This window comes from Hetaerina americana, unplaced genomic scaffold (genome assembly GCF_022747635.1).
Source record: "Hetaerina americana unplaced genomic scaffold, ioHetAmer1.1.p SCAF_14, whole genome shotgun sequence".
Classification (NCBI taxonomy): domain Eukaryota; kingdom Metazoa; phylum Arthropoda; class Insecta; order Odonata; family Calopterygidae; genus Hetaerina; species Hetaerina americana.
The window spans coordinates 13,043,187-13,063,952 of NW_027286514.1; the positions used below are offsets into that span (position 1 = coordinate 13,043,187).

Below are 20,766 nucleotides of genomic sequence, written 5' to 3' on the forward strand. Positions count from 1 at the left end.
GAAAGATTCGATCTAAATATGTCACCAACTGACTACTAAGTATCCTCACATGTTATCCATTTGTGTATCCATAATTCCAGGTACGCATTCCTTTAGCTGTCTGATTTTTCAAAATACTGCCAACTATCACGAGGATCACCAAGCTGAATATTTCACAAATTTTTGAAGACATTTTCCTAAGATAATTATTTCAATTCGACTTACAGCAACCAGATCATCAGCTATGCCCTGAAGTAACTAATTAAAACACATCGAGGCCCAGTTTAATAATGTCTCATTGAACTGAAAATTAAACTCCAGTTGAGGTCAAAACTCAGTTTAGTGACCACTATTATAAAAACCACCATTAACCTGCTCAGTAACTGACTGATAGTGTTACTACTATTACAATGTTTATATCCATTCATCAGCAATCTTATTAGCTTATAAAATCAGATTTTTGGGCAATCTCCACTCAAAAGCTTTTGAACTAAACTTAAACTTTTTACAAGATGGTGCAGGGGCTAATGTACTGGTTTCCCACCCAGAGGGCCCGGGTTCAAATCCCGGCGGTGTTGAATATTTTCAGAGGTATCTCGATCCCTACTTGAGGTGCTTTATGGAGGGCACTTTGAGTTAGTACGCCATCCGTCAGATGGGACGTTAAGCTGCGGACCCCTTGGCGCCTTTTGTAAAGAGTAGGCTATTGCCGACGCCGGGTTTCTCTCCACCCTTCATCCTTTCCTGTCCATCCCCTATGGCGCAAAGACCTCAGCTGTAGGTCGCCTCCCCTAAATACTACTAATAGGGTTCGGTGAGAGAGGGGGAAGGAGAAGGGAAAGGAGGGGGAAAAGGTGGGGTTGTGATTGGCGTAGATGGGAAAGAGGAAAGGGGTATTAAGCATCAGGAAAGGTGATTGGTGGGTTTACAGTAGGGGGGGTGGGGTAGGTGGGTCTTTCCGTACAGGAAAGGGATATAATTGAATACAGCAAACTGTTCTTTAACTCTGCATATATTCAATTTCCTTCATTCCATCCAGCATTGTCTAACATCCGACCCTCTATCACTGCCTTCCACATTCCATCGCTATTCAAAATTCTCTACATCCACGTTTTCAGCCTCCTTTGGATCTCTCCCAACAACCCTCTCTTCTCTTTCCCACCATGCCTGATAACTCTTCATTTGATTTTATGTCCATCAATTTATATCTTTTCCATCCTTCTCCACACTCACATTTCAAAAGCCTCCAATTCATGCATATCATATTGCTTCAATGACCATGTTTCATAGATGTACAAAACTATGCTCCATGCTAAAGTTTCCACATGATTTTTCTTAACCTCCCTGTTGTCAATTTCCTCCTTGTGAAAGCTTTATTGCTCAATAGGATTCTACTTCTTTTATCCCTATTGCAGCGACCATCTTTGTCCAAGACTTTTCCTAGATATGTAAATTGTTCCATCTACTATAGTTTTTGCTCTCCTGTTTTAATATTTTAAGCTGTCCTCTTTCTCGAAAATTGATAACCTTTTATTTTACTTACATTGATCCAATAGGTATCACAGTGATTTCATAAATCGCTGTATTGTTGATAAAAAGAGTCTCAATTGACTGGAATGCCAAACAAATCTTATCTCACAAAACTGCATCTAAATTTGGAATCAGAGAAGGCAACCTCTGTAAATTGTTTCAATTAAGTCAATTGTAGAAATAAAATTTTGTTTACCTGGTGGGTGATGAATATACATATTGCTTCATGCATAAAAACTTCTCATAAAATGCACACCATTAATTTGGGATTGGATAGGTGGCTTCTGAAAGAAGATGCACAAAAGACAGTTGTATACACAAAGTGTCATCTACTCAGTATTCTGATTGTCAATTTTTTCATCAAAAAATATGTAGGTATATAAGTGTTACTTCACGGGCACACTTAATTGGGATTGATGGCTGCTATTCAATATGAAATTTTCCAAGTGCAAACTCAATCACCCCCTAATAAGGTCAACAGACCCAACACTTGATGAGGACAATTTTATGTTGGACTGGATATCTTTTTTCCAAAGATTTTAATTCAAATGGAAAGGAAAATTGTTCAATCGTTCCTGGCTCAATTTTGTGGAAATTCATGTTTATTAAGTGATGAATACAATGTATATTTCCACTGTGCTTATTCACGTACAACTAGTTTTTAATGCTCAAGTGTCATCATCAGGTACAAATTAATCAAGTTGCAGTCCATTTATATACCATTCATGAGGGAGTGGAGGGGTGGGTGAGAGAGGGGGGAGAAGGAGGGGAAAGAAAGTGGGGTTGTGATTGGCGTTGATGGGGAGGGGGGAGAGGGGTGTTAAGCATCAGGAAAGGTAAGGCGTCAGGAAAGGAAATCACCGCCAATCGCAACCCCACTTTCTTTCCCCTCCTTCTCCCCCCTCTCTCATCCACCCCGCCACTCCCTCATGAATGGTATATAAATGGACTGCGACTTGATTAATTTGTACCTGATGATGATGCTTGAGCGTTCAAACTAGTTGTATGTGAATAAAGGACAGTGAACAGATACATTGTATTCTTCATTAAGTAGGAAAATTGTTTTCTCCCAATATAAATTTAACTGCTGTGCCAATTAGTGGCAGTGAAATTACTTGCCTGCAGTGTAGGAAACTTGAGGACATGCCTTTTCACATTTTTTAGATGTGCGATGTTTGATGAATGTTTATGCCTCTGATAGTTTTCCAGGTACAATGTCACAAGGTCATTGACAGTGTCCTAATTGTCATTGTGGCTAATGTCTTGCTTGAAATTATGATGAAAAAAATGAAATTTTAACGGCCATAAAAAATTGGTGTAATGCTAACATTTTACATTTAAAGACTTTGTAGTGTGGGTTAACTGAAATTTGAACTACCCAGGATAAGCATTTGCCTTTTATACTTAATGAGGAAGAATTTACTATGCCTAGGTTTCATTGATTTCAAAAATTTAAATATGTTTTTTTAGATCAATGATCCACAATTCTTCTTGGTTTGTCAGAAACTAAGAGAGTTCAATTTTTATTAAATAATTTACAGAGAAGAGGGATGTTACCACATCTTCTCCCCTTGGGTTCTAATGATTTGAATCAATGCTAGGAAAAATCATTGGCAAGCATAGTACCTTAAAAGTCCATCTTATTTATCTCAAAAAATTGGAAACTCTTCCTCATCTATGCATGTACTTGGCGTTGCATGAAAATATTGTTACATAATTTAGGAATCTAAACTTTACATGACATAATTAATGAAGCATTTATTATTTAAGACATTTATATCCATGCAAATTGTACAGTCATCTAATGAGTTTTCCCATTTAAAATATCATTAACAAAGTTTTTGATTGTATGAAACTTCTCCTTAATTATATATATATATATATACATATATATATATATATATATATATATATATATATATATATATATATATATATCATATGTTCTGGTGATGATTTCTTAGAAGGTGACAGAGCCAGTATCATAAATTGCAGCTGTTGATAACCTTATACTCGTCCTTTCGGAGGAACTATTAGACCTGGAAAGTGTAGTTAAGGCGGGAACATGCAATGGAGTCTAACAGAAGTGGAAATAACCCACCACTAATAAATATGTATTTAAATTCTTTGCTGTCTTACTCATGGTTTGAGCTACCATAAGAAATTAGTGTAATATATATATAATGACAGCATAGATAATGATTATAGTGCAGTAAGTCTCTAGTTTTCTGCTAAACAAATGAAGTCAGTTGTTTTTGCTTTACAATATCCCAGGTACCCATTATATACAGGTGGTTCACTTCAAATATGTCATAGGAATCATAGGGGCCAAAATCACTAAAGTTCACTCATCAACCATGATGAGTACAGAACTAAAGCCCTTGGGCACTCAGGCGATTAAGATGCTTGGCTGTTCCTCTTGAAAATTGTTAAATTAGGAGAGAATGTATGTCGTATGGAAATGTTAAGTAACCGGCATAATGACAATTAACTACTTTTTATGTCAAAAAATTATTATCATATTAAGGTCATGTATCTGCTTAATTCAAAAATTTTCAAACGATCTATGTATTAACATTTATTATAATGGTTCAAAGTTATAATTTCTGAGTTACAGGTGTGGAATATAAATTAGATTGAAAGCAATAATTTATGCATTTACTTATTTTAACATTTATATCCCATGGTTCTTTAAAACATATTTGAATTCAAAATAGTTATTGCTTAGCTGTCTTGAATTGCCTTTAAAGGTCTGTATTTTATTGCAAAATGATTGTGCAATTCCAATGAACAATGTTTAAGTTTCGTTTAAAAATATTATCTCTCAAGAAATTTCTTAATGTTGTGTATCACTTTTCTTAATGAACAATATTATCATATAAATGTAATAATATTTTTAATCTTGATTGTGTACTAAGGGTATTTTAGTATTTTTGGCACAGCACTTCAGTTCATGGGTAGCATTTATTTTTTATTGCCTTCATAACACATTTAATAATTATAACATTATATATAATATATATATACACACACATATATGTAAAGTTATTTTTTGAATTAACTTCCATTTGTTGACGAAGAATGTGCGGTTTTCTGTAATGAAGCAATCATTACTCTATGCTTCGTTTCCATAGGTATCTTTTTTGTTAAATTTTTCAGAAGAACTTCTATCTGCAATAGAATAAGTAATAATCATTGAATGATTAATAAGTTTTTCATGACATTCACAGATTGTTGTTTGACATGCATAATTCTGTGTTAAATCATATTTCAAGCCAAATTTGAGTTGCAAACGACCGGATATTGAGGGATCTGGGTTCGAGTCCCAGTCAAGGCGAATGATTTTTACGCTCTGAAATTGTTGCATTGAAATGCACATTAGCGGATGACTCCGTTAAAGTTACTGTTGCGGCATCTCCCGCAGTTTCTTTGGAATTTGTCAAAGGGAAAACACCATACGTGTTTAAAGTTGGCTTTAACCTCGTGGACAGTGGCGCCTCGCGCACGACTACAAATGCATGTGACATTGTATGTACGGTATTTCGTCATAACATCTAGTTCCTTTAAAAGCCCCAAAATTTCAGAGTTTAAGAGGACGCCTCGGTAGCTTAAGTGGCTAAAGCACTCGACCGGATATTGAGGGATCTGGGTTCGAGTCCCAGTCAAGGCGAATGATTTTTACACTCTGAAATTGTTGCATTTTTCAACTTTCTTGATGTTTAGTTTTAATATAGACTACATTTGACTACACCAAAAAATGATTTAGCACATGCTGTCTTTATACTATTATTTTTTAAACCTGCAAGTATTTATCTAGTTTCCCGCATAAAATCTTTTGTCTGAGAAAAGGAATGATGTGCTGTTGCAACTCTGGAAGAGCAGTGTATTTTAGATGTACTTAATTTTAAGCAAAAATCAATAATTCTTTTCTCTCATTCCTCTTAAAAAAAGTGTTGATTTTGCAACAGTTAAAATTTGATTTTTAGATAAAGGCATTTGCGACTGTAATATTTTTATCCGAATGTCTTTCGTATTTACCCATTTGTTTTAAAGTTCATTTAAATGACTTTTCTGTTGGATGAAATTCAAATCGTAGTTTTAAGAGGACTAATCACAAACTGTCAATACCACGTCAAGGGCTAAATTCAGCTTGAGTTTGTGAAGAATATACTGGCCGATTTCAAATATTTAGCTGGGAAAACATTGTTTATTTTGATTTTCTCAATGGAAAGTTGTTGTTTTAATTTTACTTTTCAGAAAGTTAAAAATGTTGCTGCTCTAGTCTCCTTGCAAGTTTTTGAAACAAAAACACTCAATTTTGAATTTTTCTATGGAACAGTATTTGAAAGTGTATATGCAGCTCAGTTGATTAAATTAGATTCAGAGTTGATCAGCTTGTTATTGCAGATTGCCCACCTCATCTAGTAAATCCATCACTTTGTCCAGCGAAGTTCTCCATATTTCCATTTCAACATCATTAAAGCCACCCACGTTAAAGGGCATTGACAGCCATTCTTTATATCCTCCTGGATTAAACCTGTTAAATACAATTTAAAATTAACATATATTAGGGGTTTATTATGCATCTTAAAACACATTCCAGTTCCAGTGCATATTTATGTTATGTCATTGGAATTAATATAACTTCATAATGGTCAAATGCACTGGAGCATTCTTCAATCTAATTAAGTTCTTATCCTTTGTAGAATTCCTATATTTTATACTAATTGAAGTATAAGTATGTATATTTCAATACTCAGAAAGAGGAAATCCATTGAGTATGCTGCTTAGCTTTTGTCTGGAGTAATTCAAAACTAATAGATGAAATTGTTTCCAGCTCACCACATTTGTCCCATGAATTTTCACATTGAATTTCGTGGACAATTAGAACTCAATATAAATCTGGGTAACACAAATACCTTTTTGTCATATGAAAGACTGCCTTACGCAAGTCCACATCCTCCCCTCATCCCTTCTCAGAAGTCTCAGGGATTCAACCCATCCTCTGCCTCCCAGACCTTTATAGTGTATAATGAGAAGGGTGGGTGAATATATTTTATGCCCGTCAAGACCATCAGGACCTAGATAGCATGCACTTCTTTCAATAATATGCATCATTTTCTTTAAATATATGCTTTTAAGCTGTTACAATGACAAATTCAAAATTCACCATCCATTATTTGCATACAGTTCATTATAGCACCTTAAATGAATGTTTACAAAAAGCAGCCAGCTTTTGTAAAAATCAGGGTAATTAAAGAATGTTGAGAATTAGGGAACTTTACTTCAGGATGGGATGTACCAGAATTTCATTCAAGGAATTCGAGGGAGAAAACAAATGTACTTATTATTAAAAATCAGGACTGAAGAGCCTTTTGGGAAAAATTTACCAGTTATGCTATCATCTCTAAGTGTATAAATGAACCATAAACACAGTAATCAATCCAAAGGTTGGTTTGGTAGATGATGGTAGAGTTCACCCTGTACTAAGCCTGATGGCATATGAAATTCACTCATCAGAGTAGAGAGCCAGTTCCTTCCCCTATGCCGGTTATGGATTCCCAGGAAGATCTTGTACCTGAAAAATAACGTAGCTTGGGTGGAGCTGCAGGTGGCCAAGGAGGCTTGTCCAGTGTGTGTGTGTGTGTTTGTGTGTGTGTGTGTGTATATATATATATATATATATATATATGCTACCCAATTAGTATTTTATGGCTGAAGGCGTGGAAACAAGTGTCATTTCTATCTGCATTTATGTCTATTACATCAAAAAAAAATTTTATCATGGCTCTCAACAGATTCAGAGTCCTACAAATGGTGCAAATCCAGTCTTTAAATTGAACGTTAAAATCTCATGCTATAACCTGGACTCAAGACTTAAAAAAATTTACTAATTTACTATAGGATGGGTAAGAAGTATAGTTTCATTCCTGTGGAAGCTGCAGTTACTAAGAAAATCTTGCATCTTAAGGCAGGCTGGAGATTTCCAAAGGCCTCATCCATCGGCTAAATGTTGAATAACAACCATTTATTGATTAAGCGAATAAGTGGGGTGATGTTATTTTGATATGAAACAGTAACTGTGCTCATATATTTGTCTCTGTACAAAGGGAAAACATTTTAAGCGTTTGTGAAATCTTCTTGAATTTTCCACCAGGCTATGTCCTTCATTTCCACCGATGTTTCAATGAATGACTCTCTCATCATATTCATGGCAATGTAGCTTCCCCAGACCCTCTCCATCCCTCCTCCCATAAAGTACTTTCAAATTCTCAATTGAGAATAAGAGTATCTTTTGCTATGGAAACCTAGTTTTTTCAGTTGATTGCCACAAAATGAGGGCTATATATGTATATACCCTTTCTCCATTGGCCAGGTACCAACTAATTGTTTTGCAGAATAATCATTACTTTTTTGTCTTCTATTCAGCTATCCATTTTTTTCTCTCTTCCAGGATACGTCTTATTGTAGTTTTCCATGCATAACTGAGTTGGCAACCATTATTCCCATTGAAATTATAACTTCTAAGCTGGATGTCAACAGCCTCCTTTGTCAGTTGGTCCTAATAAGCCAGCAAGCAGCAAAGTCATTTTGGCTTATCCCATTTAATGGCAGGGTTATGGCTGTTATAATGGCTCTTTGGCTGCTGAGTAAAGCAACTGTCTCATTTTGTGGTACCACTGGTTTTCTTCAGTCTAGTTTCAATTGGGAAACTTGAGATTTGCATTTCACGAACTAACTTGTTGGCTGATATTCTCATATTTAACTTTTCATTTTTAAATTTCTTAATTTTGTGCGTAAACAATATTATTTTAAATATGGTAGGTACCTACTAAAATAGCTATTACGATATAGAGACTAGTGACAATTCTATTTCAAGATTTTGTGCCACCCAGTGATTATAATTGAATATTTCAGCATTCAATGAACTTTTCAATGAAATAACCAATTCTATTGATTGGTTTTATATTGAAAATGGTTAATGCATCGATATTTATCACAGTTAAAATGAATTAGAACTGGAGGTCTGTTCTTGATCTAAAAATACTTTGGGGTAGGATTTATGTCAGAAGCACATTAGAAAGATCATCACCAACAGATATGGTGCTGTCGCTAACATAATCATCAATGAATTGTAGTAAATTACTAATGGAGCTCGGATAATCTCATAAGAATCACTAATTTTTCAAATGATTGCCATATCAAAGACATAATGCCTTTCAGTGGCCATTTCAATTTGCTTTCCTCTAATATCCATTATCATCAACTTACAACATATTTCATAATATCAACATACGACTGCATAACTATCTGCCTACTTAGTTGAAATCAGACGGTATCCAAAGTTTCAAGAATAGGGTATATATATATATATATATATATATATATATATATATATATATATATATAAATATATCTGGTTACTTACTCACCCACTTTACTCATTGGATGAATTCTTTTGTTACAATCATCATCACATTTAAGAAATTATGTTTTGTGTTAAATAATATTTATATTGACGACATTTAATATGGTTGTGCCATTTTTCAAAATGAATAAAGTATTATTATTATTAGAGGAAATTAGAGTAAAATAGAAAATAATCCATTATTTAGTCTTATGAGTTGCATATTGAAAATGCAGCATTTTCATATTTTGAAATTCAAGGAAAAACATAATTTCAAGGTTTTAAGGATAAATAATTTGCAAAACTTTTAAAATATTTAATTAACCTGTAACTCAGGAAATAATGCAATGGTCATGAAATTCACTTACTTTAAAGAATCAAGGCTGATAACTGAAGAATGCATATCAGTTTTTGTTTCAATTTCTTGCAAGGCTCTGAGTTTAAAGTATAGGAAAGCATTGAATAGTGCAAATGAAGCTATTGTAATAAGCAGCAACATCCACGGGACTTTCTGTTCTTTGAGTTTTTCTTTTTTTTCTAGAAAAAAAGTGAAGATCAGGAAGTATTAGTAAAACTTGTGAGAAATGTGATAAAACCTAATTTAAATCCTTCAACTTAATTTCCTAAGTGAGGCTGTTACAATGATCTTCTTTCCTTGTTCACTGAATGTTCTAACATTAATTGTCTATCGAGGTAAAATAATGAATCATAAAATAATGAGTGTTAATTCGACATGCATACGTGTAGTATGGCATAAAACTGAGAATGCTAGGTGTTTTCATGGTAGTTAAATTAAAACTCAGATTTGAAAATGAGGGCATTTTTAATTTACAAATACAGAGTAAAAAAGGCTTCCATCCAAATATTTTATTGAATAAAAATAATATGGGTTTTAACTGTTGCTTATATTATTTCACTGTTGATGCCTTATCAAAATCAGGGGAGGAAAGATAAATCAAAAGAATCAGCAAATTAGATACCATTCTGAAGTTGGACTTCATGGCAAAAATTTAGCACATGACCGTAATGAAGGCCCATGAAATCAATAATTTTGCTTCCATAATTGTTTAATAACTTGAGAAAAGACTATAATTAATCGGTACAAAGTCATTTGTCCCTTTTGCTTAATTGGGAAAATCCCTGTAGGTCTCCAGAAGTGCATTGTGTTGCCATTCCAGAAATGAAGAGAGCAGATAAATATGAGAACCTTCTAACTTAGCCTTGAAGATACATGCGCTCGTGGATCTGCTTTAATTCAAAAACACTGACTACAAACTATTCTTATTATGAAGTCCATAAGAATAATATTTGTATTTTTAGCCTTTAAATGATGACACAATGATCCACAGATTCCATAAAATCAGGTGGATGTCATTTAATCGGAACTTCATGGCTGGAATAAATAGGCGCAGACAAAAGATTATGGTCCTTGGCGGGTTGCATGTTTTGTCAGGTTAATCAAAAGCTAGAAGACTAAAAAAATATACATTGAGAAGAAAAAATAGTTGTGTTTGAAGAATTGAGAATGAAATATTGGTTGGCCATAAAAATAACCATTCAAATTGAAGCAAAGAGCACTACTAAACAGGCAGCATAGGCCTGGAAATAAGGAAACACTTCATTTATATACCCACACCCACATTAATTCATGTGCAACAATGGTAATGATTGATGGATAACAATCAGAGCAAAGACAAGATGGGAAATATGATGCTGCATAAGAATGATGAATATCAAAGAAAGATGGATATCTTCTAAGAAAAGTTAAAAAAGAAAAAAGTCTAAATAAAAACCTAAAAGAAGAGGGGCTAAAAATATCGGATGCATTTTGAAACACTATAGTCTGATGAGACAGCCATCAAGGGATATGTGAGTGGTGAGAACTATGTAGGAAGACCCCAAATGAGATACATTGAATGACTAATGGCGGAAGATGTTAAGGCAAAGGAATATCTAAGCATTTAGAAGCAAGTGGTTAGAAGAAATGGGATAAGAGCTGAAATAAGCTAATCTTAGAACTGATGACCCATGATGATGATAAGATGTAATTGCAGTAATTGAAATTGGAATTACACCACTTGGCTTTTCCCTATGTTCCACTTCCCTTTTCCCAAGTAGTTTAATTTCAATTTTGATATGAAGATTTTCCACCAAGTGACGCCAGAAACGGTTTTATTTATTGTAGCAATTGTTAATTTATGCTGTACAACTTAATAAAAATCAGTATTTATGATCTTAAGGATTTAATTCCATTCCCAGAAACCTTAAAACAATAATGGGGGTTTAAGATTCAATAAGATAATTTGGGAGCAAAAGTTTATTCCGCTGCATTCTTTCTGTTATGTTAATTTTCTATTAGACTAAGGGCTTTTGTTAAATAATGTAATAGATTTTGAGAAGCTTTGGTGAAGTTACCAAAATAAAAGATTCATTGTTACTTTTTGAACACTTAATAAAATAAATTAGTTCAAATCTAGAGAAATATACAATGATCATGCAGATTTAAAAATGCAATTAAAAAAGATGACAAAGCATTCCTCTTCCTAGGAATTTCCATTGACCAAAGTTCACTTTTTGGTAGTATTTGGTCATTCAAAACACTAATTGAAATTTTTATGTTCATGCTTCCTTTGTTTCTTTGTGTAAGGGGTTGGTTGCATTATATTGAAGAGAAATGGGGGCAATGAGGCAGGAGAACTTAAAAGTATCTGGTGTAAATTAAATAGCCAGATAGGCTTATGGGGTAATATGAACTGTATAAGGATAACAAATAAAATTAGCAATGGGAAAAAAAGAAGAAAAGTGATCTCGATAGGACACACACAAAGGAGTTTTATAATGTAAGATATACTAGATGTAGGCACTGAAAAGTGTTGTATGGGATGGAAAAGAAGGATGATACTAGACATATTATAAATGAGAACAAGGGGTTACCTTGTACCTTGGAAATGAGCCAGGATTATGAATAAGTGAAGGATACAGCAATATATCAAAATATTTACTCCAGTCACAAGGTGCTACTAATGCCTTATTGCTTGTTATTACTCCAGGAATTCCAACATCATATTAGATTAACTGAATTCCACCCATAGCAACAGAAGATAATAGCTATTGTATGCAGCCTGAGGTTGAGTAAATATAAATATTGCTTAAAAGATGGAACCACAAAAAGCCTTCATTAATCACAGATATGAGATCCCAGTACAACCTATTACTTCACTTTATTCAGCAAACAGAGTTTAGCATAATTCACTCGGAAATAACCCATTAAAAAGTATCCATGTGCTCTTTTCTAAGTTTTATGTTTGATTTTTTTGTGCCGTTATATGACAAGTTATTTACATTAATTAGATATGAAGATGATGGCTTACTCTTTCTTCCTTTAGATATTTTGCTTGACCTCAATGTGTGATCAATATTCGGTGCTACTGCATCTGCTATTCCAGGTCCTTCAATAGTATGCTTTCTCCTACGATGAATTTTATGACCACCAGTGTCATCTGTTGTGATATAAGCCCTAATATTCCCATGATCACATTCCTCCTTTAGCTTTGAAGTGAGATACCCAAAATATTCTTCAACGCCGAACCATGATGCCTTGCTTAGTAGAGCTAAAGAAGAGAAAATATATGTGATTGAAAGGCAAAGAAAATTTATGAAATAGCTATGCATATTTTTTAATATTTCATATTTAAAGTTGAAAGTATAACCTATGGCATTCAGTTACAATTTTCCCAAAGTAAAGCTAGCAGTTTCTACATTTTTTCATTATTAAATAGTGAGTTTTCATATCAATTTCCATATCCCTAAAGTTAAATGAAATTTCACTATGTAACTATACTATAAAATATTACCTGGAGAACTTTCTTGATGGTTTTCATCTGAAGATTTTAAATATGCTATCAGTAAAAATATTTTTTGGGCTTTCTAAATGAAACTCTATTCATTACAAGTGGGAAAGGATTACTCATTGTGTTTCCACATTGAAATATATTTTGCCACCATGGTTTTACTAACAAAGCTTTGAGAAAAGCACAGGGGTTGGTGTCCCACCCACCCAGGATGGATGTGTACAAGGAGAACTTCATGTAGTCATTACTGGTTGATGTTAATCTTTTAGGAAACCATGGTAATGAAAAATATATTGATTTGCATAAGCACAGCGATTGTATTCCTTTCAAATGCTTGCTATATGTTGCTTTAATAATCCAAGCATGCAAGTGGGAAAGTAGCTTTAATGTAATTACATAATCACTGCAGACAGGTAGGTTACAATTTCCTTAAATCCTGCTTTCATTGGTACCAGCGATTGGAACAATGTGGTCTGATTCCCTCCTAAAGTCTCCCATTTCTTCTAGATATTCTGTGTTCCCAAATTTCAGGCATGATTTATTTTAATAAATTTGAACACCTCTTAAATATACAATCGATAAAATGACATCTCTGTAAAATGAGCAGAAGACAATCATGAATGAGGAATCTCTGTTCATCTCCATCCCCGCCCACTCCATAAAAGTTCAACCTACAGGAACTATTGATTAATTATTGGTACATGTAAACAATATTTGAAGGTGCATTGAAGCTGAAAATTTGAGCTCTGATTATAGTTTGTATATTCAAAACTATTTTGTACACCTCATTTTTATGTCATAATAATGAGTAATAACTTTATTCTTCACTGATCATACATAACATGTAGAGATAAGAGTTGCTAAGCACAAAGAAAGTTATTAAATAGAGGTACATTTCAACACTATGAACATGGCTAAAAAATAGTATATACATGAAAGTGTATGATAAAAACACAATGCATTACAACTGCTTGTCATTTAAAAATGCATTCAATGAATAGTAACTCTCATTAGGAGTTTCATGAGTTTCAAGTTGAAATTACATGATTCATCACTTGTTTTCAATTAATGTGGTAATGCGTTATAAATTCTTACATCAATTTCCTTTGGGTGTTGATATGAAATTGCTGATTTATGGTAACTTGTGGGTATGTTGTTATAATTTCAAAGTTGAATATGAGTAAATATTGCTAATTGCATGAAAGAGTAGGATATTATTTTAATGGAGTCAATGCAATATTTATTGTAACATAGTCCTGCCTGGAACCCAAATATATGCTCATATTATTACCAAACAGTTTGTTAAGACTAATTTTTTTAGCAAACTGATAATTTTTAAAGAATATTGATCAAATTAATCGAGTAGAAATATGGTTGCAGGCATTGCCTTACATACAAACTGAAGTGGTAATAAGATGTGGTTCATAAATAAAAAAAAATAGATTTGTAAGGACTATTATGGTGCTTGAATAAACCTAAATTTAAACAACATTTTCAGGTTTAACTTTGTGGAATTCCTTCATGACGAGGATAAACAAGAAACTTGACAGTTCCACAATAAAGATTTAATATTTCATGACCATGGTTTTTATGATGCGCAGCATCCAAACCATGGCCATGAAATATTAAAACTTTATTGTGGAAGTGTCTTCTTGTTTACCCTCATTAAATCTAAATTTGATTGATTAGAGTCACTACTATTATTAATGGTAATATAACTAGATTTTTAATGGACCCATTGACAGAACATTGCTTCACTTCAAAACCAAATGTGAGACTTCGCTAAACACCACAACACCGTACGCAATAGTAAGCTATTCTTAGACCAGGTACAGTATTACTATCCATGACTCTGTACCACATTCCTCATTTTTTCCTTCCTCTACATGTATATCACTTCCCTAATAGGTCTTAATGCAATCCAGAGGCACATAGAAACAAGTGTATAGATTTTCAAAGTGGATTTGGCTAAGACCTACAACTTCCAGGATTGATTATCTTGTTAGTATCCATCATGATTTCTTGGATTCACTTTCAGTGACCATTTCATTTGGGTCACCTGACTGTTAAGATCAGTTTTGGGATAAACAGCAGTACTTACTTTTCACTGGGGCCCACAATGACTTGGTGAACACAATTTTTGAGAAGACGGAAAAATGGCAGGTAAACTTCAGCGAGCCACTAGATATCTGTGGATCTCTGTTAGGATGTGAGTTTATATTTTCTCCATTCATGTCATTCTCTTTTGACTCTGGCTCTTGGGTTGTGTCTCGAAGACAGAAGTGATTGAAATAATGGAAGGCTTCAGCATTGTGAAATCCAGAGTTGTATGCACGCATATCTATTGAGTATAGTTGTCCTGGTTTGCTGCAGGGAAGCATAATCTGTAATGTTGAATAACGGGTAAAGAGTCTACGGTGTTGTAAATATCGTAACTAGGGAACTCTAGACCCTTCAGTGTGGGAAACCCTAAGTCAGTTAATATCTCTGTTCATTCAATTCTGTTAGTAGAGGTATTTAAAAATTCATGTATTTTTTGGCAAAGCAGATTTTCTTAACCAGCATGTATTTAAATAGTTTACAAGAAAGAAACTACTGGGTATGTAAATCTGCTCTACTAATTAGGTTTTTGGGGGACCCCAAATTTTAGGAGGGCTAATTGTATGTTTCCCCAAATAACCTAGCTAGATCTGTGAGATTGTAAGTTTTTAAGCAACATTACGCCTCTGGACAAAGGGAGAGTTACAGACCAATTCAAGTAAATTTCATGTGATGTGGTGGAACAGTATTTTATGAAATAAAAATGTTGAAATTATGAAAGATAATTGTCATTGTTGCTCTAGAGTAGACAGCTAAGAGCCTGTGGAGTATAAATGGACCACTTGGCATTAAAAATATTTTTTAGTGTGGTCAATGGCCATCTCAGTTTTTTGGTTGACCCTTTTCAGCAAAATATCATAGTTAAAGTGTATTAAAACGGTTGTCTTTAAAAAAAATCTGATTGTTCTGGTAAACATTTTGTCATTCCATGATCCTGGGGATGTTGAAAGGAAAATCCTATTAATAAATCAATTTGATTAAAAATTTATTAAGAAAATAAGAACTTCACTTGATTGTAATATTTGATGCTTGTGTCCAGGTAAAAAATGGACTGTATAAACTGTGTTTTTATTTAATACTTGTACTTAAATGTTTTACTTATTTGACAAACAAGTTATTAGAATTTCTTAAGGGACCAAGGATCTTAATGAGGCCCATGCTATCTATTTAATGATTCCTTTTTTTCATCAGATAGTTTTGGCCAATTATTGAATGCTTAAAAAATATTTATAAATTGTCTTTACTTACATAATTTTCAGATATTCCAATTGTCTTTGCCCCAAAAACTTTGATTGGAGAGATTATTAGCTCAACTTTCTTCTTTTTTCCCCCAGTTTCTGGATCTTCTTCCCAAGGTGTTGCAGCAATATCTGTGAATGAGTGATATCATACACTTTGTGACATTATTAACAAAAATAAGATTTCTTGTTTACGTCATAGTGGCAACTTTAGGGAAGGTTACTGACACCTGAGGTGATTTGCACAATTAGGGATGAATTGGAAAGGAGGAAGGGTGAGCAGAAATCTAGTGTTGGCATTAGCCTACTCTTAACAAAAGGAGCTGGGGGGTCTGCAGTTTAATGTCCCATCCGACGGATGGCATACTCATTTAAAGTACTCTCCACTAAGCTCCTCAAGCAGGGATCAGGATATCAATGAAAAAAATTTGCTGAGCCCAGGATTTGAATCCAGGCCCTCTGAGCGGAAAGCCATTACATTATGTACTACACCATCCTGATCCCCTTCTTGTTTGTGGACCAAGTAAGAATGGTGATTATTATTGTTAGGAAAGAATGTAAGCCTGTCAATAGAAAGGTACCCACCATCAATACCGGTCTAATTTTGTGTCCATATTTGACCCTGTCATTTTTTATCCATTGGAATATAATTTACGCTATCAGATCAGATTGGTTTAACGACTAGTGTCAGATTGAATGCAAAATTCTGGATCCATTGCCATTTTTTTAATTGGGTCTTTCCAATGTGAGCTCATATTGAAGTAGTCTGCTTTTCAAAGCCACAAGTAAATTTACAATCCTTAAAATTTGCTCATACAGTACATCCTGATAGCAAAAAAAATATTCAGAACTTATTTCATCTACATGCCATGGAATGGGTATAGTACCTAAAATGATTTGTACTAGACATACTGCGTAAGACTATTTGAAGAGGACTCATCAATTGACTTGGAACTGTGAAATGGGGTCCATTGTACTTTACCCCTACATCCACTCCCTAAGTACATATTATTTCCCTGATGGTGGAATTACATAATTTGTTGATCTCTCTCTCTCTAATGGTAATTATTTGATATTTTAGTAGCCAGGTAGGGTGCAAAAAACACTGAAACTGAAACCATCACCAGGAACTGAGCCTTGGGCCTTGATATGGGTAACCAGGCAAAAAGCTTCTGAATCTCTCCAGGTTTTTTTGCATTCCAGCTCTGTACTCTCGTGCAATTTAAAACATTTTAATTTACACTCTTCTATTTATTTATGTTGACTGTTGTACCTTGTAATTCAGTTGCAATGTGGTCAAAAACTTATTTTTATGTCTAATAGACTAACAATATGGAAAAAATTAACCTCTCACCTAATGTTCTCCTCTTAGACTGAAAGTCTAAGTAAAAGCTGGATTGAGTGAACAACATTGAGAAAAGCTGATCTATGTGCATATTAAGATCTAAATCCACCACTTGGCGTGCATCATGTGATGAGGTACATATACATGGTGTTTTGTTACCTGTAGGAGCTGTTGGATAACAGAAAGCTTGATTAGCATGGATTTGGAATGAAAACATTCATTAATACTTGATAAATTCAAATTTTATGATTAGTATCTAAGAGTAAGTGCTTTAAGTATTGGTATTCATATTGTTTGTTAAGCATGCTATTAAAACTGATTTAATTTGAAATTAGCTATTGAAACCTGCATATATTCATTCAAAAGGATATAGATATAAGGAAAAGGGATGGGGAAACGCATAAAAGAAAAACATTGGAATGGTGGAGAAGGTGGAATCGAGCAGGTTACAAGTGTTAAAAAGTTTCCTTGACACTGGGACTTGAATCACAGATGTATATTATATAGATCTGAGTTTACATATATAAACATGCACAAACTCATACACACACACACACACACACACACACACACACACACACATATATATATATATATATATATATATATATATATATATATATATATATATATATATATATATATACATATATATATATATATGTATATATATATATTTATATAAAATGTGAGTCGCGGTAGTCCAGTAGGTAGAGAGTTGGACTGCTGACCGGAGGGTCCCGGGTTCGATTCCCGGGCAAGGCCCTCTGGGCACCTGCAGCTCCACCCAAGGTAAAGTGATTTTTCAGGTACCAGGTCTTCCTTGGAAACCATAACCGGCACAGGGAAAGGAACTGGCTCCCCTACCCTGATGTGTGAATATTCACATGCCGTATAGGGCTTAGTATTGGGTGATCTCTACCATCACCTACTAAACCGACCTTCGGGTTGATTACTGTTTATGGTTTTATGGTTAAATATAAAATATATATAAAATATATATATATATATATATATATATTTTTTATATATATATATATTATTATATTATATTATATTATATTATATTATTTTATATATATATATATATATATATATATATATATATATATATATATATATATATATATTTATATTTATATAAACCATGAATACAGTAATCAACCCGAAGGTTGGTTTGGTAGGTGATGGTAGAATTCACCCAGCACTAAGCTCGACGTGAAATTCACACATCTGACCTGGTACCCAAATAATCACGTAGCCTGGGCAGAACTGCAGGTCCCCAGAGACTTGCCTGGGAATCGTACCCAAATATATATACATACATACACACACACACACATATATATATATATATATATATATATATATATATATATATATATATATATATGTATGTGTGTGTGTGTGTGTTTGTGTATAATTTTCCACGGTAAATTACTAAATAGCATTCAGTAAGTTAGGTCCAATATGAATCCTGTTGATTAATGAAACTGAAGTATTTATTTTAAAATTCAGCAATCTGAAATTTAACAGTAACTAGATTACCTGTTCATTTCATGTCATTGAATTTCAAGAAATGTTGTGATACCCACCAGTTTTGACCCCTAATTTTGTTTTTGATCCTGAGGCCTTACTGTCTTCTTTTGATAAATCCTTTCTTAAAGTTGCGGAGCAAAGTGGAATATGGTTGCAACCTCCTTTTGGATTATGAATACCCTACAAAGATATTACCTGTTTAAAATTATGTTCATGCCATTTAAAGAGAAGAGCCTCTATAATAAGAGTATAAATGTGTTTAATATGATGTTGGGAACTGACAAACTAACAAGACATGTTTAGCCTAGGGCAACCCCTCAGTTGGTGCAATGGACATGAAATTCAGATTTTATATTGTGTGGCTGTAGCTAACTATGATTTCACTATACTAGTGCCTCCATGATACCCTATGGTGATTGGGGTATAGGTGACCTTTTGGGGCTATCTGCCTCAATATACTTCATGAAAAACAATGTTACATAGGGGACATTAAATCATTTACTCTCTGTTTCCTTTAATTGAGAGTAGACTAATGCCAATGTCAGATTTCTCTCCACTCTTAACTCATATTTATGTGATATTTTTGAATGTCTTCTTCTACTGATGAAGGAGCTGCTCTAAGACAGAGAAATGCATGTTTTAGGATAAGGAGGTGACCACTTCATCAGCAGTAAAAGAATGTATCAATTAATAATTGGAAGATTACTATGCTTTGAATGGTACACTGAGTGGAGGAAATAAAAATTAGGAGTGTAGAATGTTGTGGAGGGAATGCCTTTAATAACCAAATCGTTGGCCGTTCTATTTTTTAACCCATATGTTTGATGGCACAGGAGGAAGGACATGGTAGATTGAAATGGAAAAGATTGAGGGTAAGGCCAATTGAAGAGTTTTCAACATAGCTGAGCCCAAATGAGAGGAGTAGTATTCACTCATTAATGTGGATCGTGAACCCTTGTAATGGAGCCTAATGTAATTCGTGATGGTATTCTATTATATTAGCACTTGAACTAATAGTCAACCTTTGCACCACTCATGTAATTAGGGCTGCATGTTATTTATTGTTTTCCTCCCCATTAAATTTCACAGAAATGTACCGTTTGGAGTTTTTACTATTTAATTTTTTCAATGGCCCTGACTGGAAATCATTTTTGGGGTAAAAATGATACCACCTATACTATAGTTAATGATAGAGTGGAAATTCATATGGGGTAGGGTTTAGTGGCTGTGAACTTAATAGCAACAGAAATTTACATTGTATTATTGGAAGAATCAACCCCAGCCGTACTTTTATGAAAAAAACAACACACCAATGTCTCTAGAATTCCACTCAACAAAATGGCCCAAGATACAAAATCCATGATCATAAGAGTACAGCTGGGGTTGATTCTTCCCATAATATTCATACGGCTGTAGTAACCATTCTTTTTATTCATTTACATTGTAGTTGAATGTCCAACTAGAATAAAGTTCAGTTATACTCACCTCTTCCTTAGATGTCCCTTGTTTGACAGTATGTGATGATCTGTTATGAGTGTGGTCTAATGCATTTCCTTCATTAACACTGTTACCTTGGGTGTCATCTATTATGCCCTTAAATTCTTCATTTCTCTCCTCTCTACTCACTGCATATGCCATCCCATGTTCTTGGGTGTCCATTTTCAATAACTGATCTAACTGATGTAAATTATGAGCTCGTGATAATTTTCGACCAATTAAAGTTAAAATTTTGTATAATTTAAGTTGCAAATGTGCTTTTTTGGCCCATAAAATTAA

General features: G+C 33.8%; 1 protein-coding gene across 1 annotated transcript; it reads right to left on the bottom strand.

Annotated features, from left to right (window-relative positions):
• Positions 1-5,907: 5,907 nt before the first annotated feature.
• On the bottom strand, positions 5,908-20,649 carry LOC139686404 (protein Aster-B-like). Its single transcript, XM_071583597.1, has 8 exons — positions 20,476-20,649; positions 19,047-19,170; positions 17,461-17,619; positions 16,117-16,238; positions 14,870-15,152; positions 12,289-12,528; positions 9,286-9,454; positions 5,908-6,046 (listed from the first exon to the last, which is right to left on the bottom strand). The coding sequence occupies exons 1-8, from the start codon at positions 20,647-20,649 to the stop codon at positions 5,908-5,910; spliced, it is 1,410 nt and encodes a 469-aa protein (XP_071439698.1).
• Between the last annotated feature and the right edge of the window lie 117 nt (positions 20,650-20,766).

What these genes read in the sequence shown, in the direction of transcription:
- LOC139686404 (XM_071583597.1), bottom strand. Translation starts at nt 20,649, where the DNA reads ATGGACACCCAAGAACATGGGATGGCATATGCAGTGAGTAGAGAGGAG. An exon ending in AAGGGACATCTAAGGAAGAG is followed by an intron (nt 19,171 to 20,475) that starts GTGAGTATAACT and finishes ATATCTTTGTAG; the next exon opens with GGTATTCATAATCCAAAAGG. An exon ending in AAAATTAGGGGTCAAAACTG is followed by an intron (nt 17,620 to 19,046) that starts GTGGGTATCACA and finishes GTTATCCAACAG; the next exon opens with CTCCTACAGGTAACAAAACA.